The sequence below is a fragment of the Lottia gigantea genome (genome assembly GCF_000327385.1).
Source record: "Lottia gigantea unplaced genomic scaffold LOTGIsca_54, whole genome shotgun sequence".
Lineage (NCBI taxonomy): Eukaryota > Metazoa > Mollusca > Gastropoda > Lottiidae > Lottia > Lottia gigantea.
Window position 1 is genome coordinate 1379824 of NW_008709848.1, and position 7344 is coordinate 1387167.

Below are 7344 nucleotides of genomic sequence, written 5' to 3' on the forward strand. Positions count from 1 at the left end.
TTTGTCTGTTATCTCATGCCTATCAGCTTATTAGCTACGGTGCGTCTCGACGTGGATTAAATTATGATTCTAGTCACAGGTAAGTTTGAGATTAAACAGTTCTTATTTTTAATTAGACTATTTAGTCTTTTGTATCTGATAATACACCTGCCTGCGATTAAAATTCATAAAGCCAATAATTTTACAGTTTTCTGAAAACGTGATTGAAATATAAATAATTTAAGGATAATTTACAACAACAAAAATATTTTCACTGTTGAAATAGTGCTCAATTCATCAATTGTAGAGCTATATAGAGAGTAACAGCAATAAAGTATATATATATATAAGCGATAAACGAATCTTCATTCTTATAAGTCCGACGTAAAAACTGTGTTACTGACGTGTATAAGGTAATAAATGCTAAGTGGATGAGATGGACAAGTGGTGATATTACTCACATTACGATAGTCTATATTCGATTGCGTGATGTAGCCTCATATACATTTCCTATATCTAGCCTGGACCTATAAAACAATTCTCTTATATATAAGTAGTCCCTTGACAAAGTTTTTACCTGTTTTCATAATTGATCTTTTGCCAGTTTGGTAAAAACACTGATAGCATTAGTTCGTATCGTTCTAATTTTCAATCAGATATCTGTGGTTCCTGCAATTGCACTTTAACCATGACACCACTATCGCAAACTCGGCAAAGTTCTTTATATATCAATTGCGATATTGACGTCATGAAATTTTCTTTTAGTGGAATTGCAAGAGCCACAAACGTCTGATATAATATTGGAACTGTGCAAATTGGTGATGTCGGTGTCCCCGATACATGAAAAGTTTAGAGTAGCCTTTAAAAAGTATAGATGTTTTTTTTATAATTTATAGGGCCTACTTATTCTAATAGGAAGGATAAATCTGACACAAATACATCAAATATCAAAACACCATTACATGATGATCATGGCATCTTTTCCTGTAAAACATATTTTTTCTGTTTGACAGGGTATGGCTAGCTGTCGGCTGAAGCCTAACAAGACAGGAGTCTGTCAGGAACCTGGAAACTCCGAGGGACTGGAATCAAGCAAAGACAGCCCGTGTCCTAAAATGGTGTGCTCAAAGGTAAGAAAAGGCCTTCTTATTGTATCATTTTTCTATATATTGGTTCGTCGAAGACATTTCCCCTTGCCAGTGATGCATGTTAGGTTAAACCTGAGTAATCTAAAGCGTCATGTCCGGACATTGGTTGGATAGTGTCCATTTGTATATAGTGTGGGCCATATGAGGATAGTAGTAGGTGAATTAAAGGCCCCTTAGTTTTATATTTCGTCAATATGTAGTTACGGATTCGAGTTTCGTTTTCCGGTTCTGATCGTTATTTTAAAGAATTAACATGTCAAAGACAGAAAGAAGTATTTGAGTTATCGCCATAATAGCTCTGAAAACCTTCCATGGTGGCACACTGCGTCTTCTGCGTACAGTACTCAGCTCTACAAACTATTAAGGGGAGTGCGTAACAGCACTACGTTAACCTCCATTATGTTTTCAGCAATCGATTTCCAGAATATAGAAACATTCAATGGAGCTGAAAAAGCTTTTAGTGTCGGAATGTGAAGGGAAATGTTTTATATATGTCAGAAACTTGTTAGGCAGGAAGAGGATTCGACCGAACACCACATAACAATGTTCGTCATGAGGCGGATATTTTGACATGTTCGATCGTTCCAAATTACTAGACGTTCATATTTGCTTTCTAATCAGATTGTTGTAGATATGAATAAATATCCTAAGATTTGGTGCGATAGAGCTCTCAGTGCGATCTATTTCAATGTTTTTTCGCAGAACTCTAGATGCCATCTTTCAGGATCAATGGACACGAAACAGAACATATAAGTTTTTTTAATCAAATTTACTGTAAATATGAAGAAATATTAGAATTGGTTCAAAGTAACTCGAATTTAAACCAGTGTAATGGGTTTGAATAGGGTACAGGTTGGATTTTAGTTTAAACCTCAGACAACTATTTTACTGTATAATCTGAGCAATATTCTGTTGCTGTATGTTATTAAATCCCTTCGTGTAAGAGTTGAAAGTAATAACGAGATACGGTTGTCAAAGCTACCAGCTGAAATACGAAAGTTTACTTTTAAAAATGAAATCCGACGTAGAATTTGTCTATAATTAAATACTAACATCTGCATGTGTGTTCATGTTGTTGGCAGAATATTATCAAACGTCTTGCAAATTGTTCTATAACCGCTCGAACTAGTTTGAAGACGGATACGACTTACACATGTTATACGCATAGTTAAAAATTAAATGTATAGACGGCAAAATGACTAAGTGTATAAGTGAAGCGAAAATATAACTCATAAAAGAACGCCCTATGGCAGAGGCAAGAACTATTAAATTATTAAACAACTAAAATATGTATTCCTCTATATTATATATAATAAAAAAAAGTTACGTAGAAACGAAGAATAATGAATAGAAGATGAAACAAAAGGTTTAGAGAATGTATAATATCGATCTAAAGTCAATTAATTGTGTTCAGAAAAATAAACGTAGTCTAATTAGGTACGTAGATGCTTTGAACCTGAAACTCAGCCCAAGACAATACGTGAGAACAAGGCGATAATGAGTTCATATTATTGAATATCAGATCTATTATAGTATTGTATTGTAATCCCTCTATAATTATCATCATCCAGATACTTAATCATATGATTATCCATTTCCCTTCTATCTTTTGTGGATTCTAGTTGGAATATGAAGCAGAAGTAGATTAATTTCATACGAACTTAATTTTTAAGCATTTGTTAATGATTATAGCCGATAATGAATGTTCTTTTATTTTTTAATATTTTTAAAACAAGTTTCAGATTTTTTTAACCGAAAGTGTGAACCATTAAGAATTATTGGGCTGTAGCTCAAGCTCTTGTACTGTGTGCGTAATTTGAACACAAAAAAATAACGAATCGCCGTTCTATATAAGACCGTGTCTTTCGTGTTTTCTGACATTATTGTGTAGTTTGGGGTATGAACAGCTTATCAAAGCTTCATTTTGGATCATGTAAACTCAAGTAGGTCGTGTATCCTGTAAATGGTCATACTAAACAGTAACTTATTTTAAACATAATTCAAAAAATAAAAATTACCATTTCCCAACAGAAATTTTAGGTCGATCAAATTTAATTACTGAACAGAAAAATATCATTCGCGATGAAACAATAAGACATTTCCTATGAAATTAAGTTTTTGAATTACATAAACCCTACGTCACTCATTCCAATGCATTAAAGTAAATTTAAAATCGATAATGTGCTCAGAATGGCAATAACAATACATTGTCTGTGACAGAACAAATCCTGCTGATAAAACATTAAATCTATTATGACCATAACACAGCTTCCAGGAACTGCTAAATAATGCATGGAAGTCATTAGCGTATAGGTAGATAACGACACAGTGGGATAATCGACTCTTTATAAAATAATAATGATCAAAGACAGTGATAGCAGATACCATTTAATTGTATTCCCCGAGCTATCCGTGTATTAAGGTTTTATCGACTGTTATATTAATATCTACATCAATCGTTTATTATAGAAACTATATACAGGTATTATCTGGGTTTAATGGCCTATGCTTACCATTAATACTATAGTCTTCTAGCCATTCTATATTATTCAATAATTGTTTGCACAATATAACTTTATTATTTTGTATAATAAAAAACAGAAATGCATTTGAATCAGGCCCGTCTTTAGGGGTCCTTGGGGGCTGGGCCCCAGCAAGTGAGAATTAAGCCCCAGCTAAATCTTCTTCAGTAAGTTCGGTTCAGCAGAGATTGATTCATTTACAGTGACTTTGTACATAATCAAAACGATAGATTTTGATACGTTTTTTGCACCTCAAAATTCTTAGAAATGAGTGCTCTGGGCCTTTAATTCTTCAAATTTTCAAAAGTACAAAATCTGAGCCCAGCACTAATTCAATTCTGGCGACGGGGCTGATTTGAACCTGAACATGTTCTCAAGGCAAATGAGTTCATCTTTCGCAATATAATGTAACCAATCAACTGCTCCTTACAGGGTACACTTTCCTCGCTTAGACCTTTATTGGCTAACCCGAACGTCCAAGGTTGAAAAGCGGATTAGCTCTCGAATAGGACCGTACAAGTTAAAGAGGCCTCAACAATGGTTATATGATTATTTTATTATAGTTGGTGATCAGCTTAAGTCATACAGTTGCAGTTTATGGTCAGTTATGTTTGGCGATAGGCGGCAGCACTGATAGTGATGACTTGAGAATAGAATTACAAAGACAAAGAACAATAGCATGTGATATTTCAATGAAAACCAAAGATAAACTAATACCATTGTATAAAAAGTGAGTATTTTTTTAAATCGTTAAAAGTGTATGGATATTTATCATTCTTGCATCTCTTTACAACTACGTGTATAGTGGCAGCGCGCGTGGTTTTTCCCTTCTCTGCTGTTCATCCGTTTGCATCATCATCATCATCATCATCATCACAATCTTATTATTTTGCTTCCTCTTCGCCATCCTCATCTGTAGCAGAGTAAACGAATTGGATTTGGAGCAACAATATAGTACCAGATGCTCATGAAATAACAGGAAAACTTGATACATGAATACAGTGTTTCTGTCATCTGATAAATCAACCAAACTCATTTTGAATTCAGATTTATTAACCAATCAGTTCAATGTATTTCTTTAAATCTGTAATAGTTCCAATATCCAATGTGATATTGGTCCGAGCAGAACAAAATTCTGTCATTTATTCCCTTCTCGTTTCAGCCAAACTTCCAATGTATCGTCACTGTCCAGTACCAGTGAATGTGACCTAGAGAGACTGTGTTTTCTATTTTCTGGTTGTCTAGAACTTCTAAAATTAGAACTAACCAAATCTTTATCTTTACATCGACTTTTTCCATCAGGTTGGTTTCCTATTCATCGTAAATTGTTACTTCCGGTTCGGCGATCTAGATTTATCAGTTTATTTAAGCCGCTTCCGGCTTGGAATCCGATGTTATTGCCACTTCCGGTTTAAGAAGTAAGCTCAAGCTTACTGACGGTGCTTTAACTAATAACCTTTCTGACTTACGGTTTGAAGGTTTGAAAGTTTATGTCCACTTAACTTCAAGACTCGGATTCTTGGATATTTGAACTAATGGCAACTGATCGGTTGATTCAGAGGTAACAAATCCAAAGATTGATTTCAGATGACAAGATGTTTTTAAATTCGGATAAAACACTATCCATAAAGTATGAAAATTTCCAAGACATAAAAAGCATTGCCGTGAATGCATTCCATCTCTCTTACTTGCCTCTCATGCTTGCTCATTGATATTCCTCTTTAATCATCTACATCAATGCTATCACAAGGAAAGTAAAAGGAATATCGCCGACCCAGTATAATGATAGGAAATAATACTCTTTTGTGATTGTAAAATTGGAATGACTGAAGTAGAAAGCTGGTATTAATCATATTATAGAATGCATTATTCTTATTTAATTAACTAGACGTTTCCTATTAATTTGATTGCTTTTGATGATGAATCTAGAATTGAAGAAACACGAGAAAAGCATTTAGATATTGTCCCACAGTTCCAGTATTGACATATGGTTGAAAGACAGCAATATTCAAGAAGCGATATATAGCAAATAATGGTGCGATAAAAAACAGAAATTTTCCGTAATATGTGACACATTTCAAAAACCGGGCCCGTCTAGATTAAAGCTTCCCAGACGGTTTTGCATTATGGCATTTATATATTTCTATAGATGACATAAATATATTTTGGCAAACTAATATACACATCGGTTGTATCAACGACAGACTGAAGTTTGCCAATATGTATAGTATAAACACTGCAAAGGGTTTTTATGATATATAAAACATCCTATGGGACTTGGTATCGGCATGGCACGATGTTTATCTCCAGTTGCCCTGAGAAAACAATGACGAAGCCAATCCAAAATACGCGAGCATTGTACTAGACTAGCTCGTGTCAATTAGACATTTGACTTTACTAACATTTATATTTACTTTCATAGTCATAAATATCGCTCTTTAACATGGAACACGATTGATTCCGACAAGTCAATGAAAAAAAATCATTTCATTGGCTAATCGATAAAAGAAAAATCGTTTTTCCTTAAAATCGATAGAGAAAAAAAATCATTGACACTAATTGTCGCGGTATGTCAATCAATGAAAGAAAATATTTGTTAAAAAAAAGTTTTCAGTGACCTTTAACTGTCTTATCTATGTTTTAAATACATTTATAAGGAGGTGAATGCAAGGGCGTATCTAGAAAGTGACTGAAAGGTGGTAGGTGAAAATGAAAGGTATCTCTCCATCTTTAATGCCGGGGATCTAGGGGCTGCCAATGGATTTGCCCATCCCCTAAATAATGGAATTTTTCTGGTATATTTTCAGGCTCAACTTGTTTTATAAATACCGGTATCTCAGACTCTATGATTGGAACAACGTCCCGAAAATCAGTCACATCTGTCATTAGTTTAACTGACCGATTCAGAAATGATGACTACCATATAACTTCTATAGAAAAGTACGTGAGTTTCACTACACAATGAATGATGTTAGTAAGAACAAGAATGAAAGAAATAACCATCATGAACTATTTCTATCAGATGTTTTTTGCAAATCCGTCTAAATAGCATTTACCTTGTGGAAATATTCCATACACGTGGGGTCGACTAGAATAATGAGAAAAGGCGTTCACCAAACTCCGAACCACGATCACCATTCCCATGCATCGTATGCATCAGAACATCAGTAATTCTATGTTTTTCAGGGATTTAAGTTGTATTAAAACATTAGAAAATGATGTGGATAGAATAATAAGTGTACAGCCATGGAATATAGAACCCGATACTCACTACATCGGTAAGACCCTAAATACAGAAAGAGGTTTGAACTTTGAAGAGAGCTACTTAACTAGTTGTTCATCTCAGTTGTAGATCATTGGGCAAGTCCCTAGGGGTCGGAAGATCTTCAAACCGGGATTGAACAAAAATCAATGGATGGAAAGTAAACCAGGGTCACACTCGTTACAAAATCAGTGGGGTTTCTAGTAAACATTAGGTGAGGGGGTCAACCAGGGTGGACTACAGGCCATTTCTTTCACTATGTAAATTGATAAAAAAAAATTGAAAGTGTAGGGGGGGGGGGGGGGGGGGGGGGCAAAAAAAGGGCCCGTTAAAAACCCCCCCCGGGTTGGAAAAAAAAAAAAAGGGGCGGACTTGCTTTTGAAACAATTTGATTTCCGGAAAACATTTTGGTTTCCGGGACCCGGGAAAATAT

The 7344-nt window shown here is 34.7% G+C and overlaps 1 protein-coding gene across 1 annotated transcript in view; it reads left to right on the forward strand.

Annotated features, from left to right (window-relative positions):
- Positions 1-1094: 1094 nt before the first annotated feature.
- Positions 1095-7344, forward strand: part of LOTGIDRAFT_165927 (hypothetical protein) — a gene marked incomplete at both ends in the record, with an annotated part of 6462 nt that continues 212 nt past the window's right edge. Inside the window, 5 exons of the mRNA XM_009062961.1 lie at positions 1095-1109; positions 4213-4379; positions 4812-4951; positions 6457-6589; positions 6836-6927. Of these exons, the coding sequence (XP_009061209.1) occupies positions 1095-1109; positions 4213-4379; positions 4812-4951; positions 6457-6589; positions 6836-6927 (547 nt within the window). The remainder of the gene's footprint in view (positions 1110-4212; positions 4380-4811; positions 4952-6456; positions 6590-6835; positions 6928-7344) is intronic.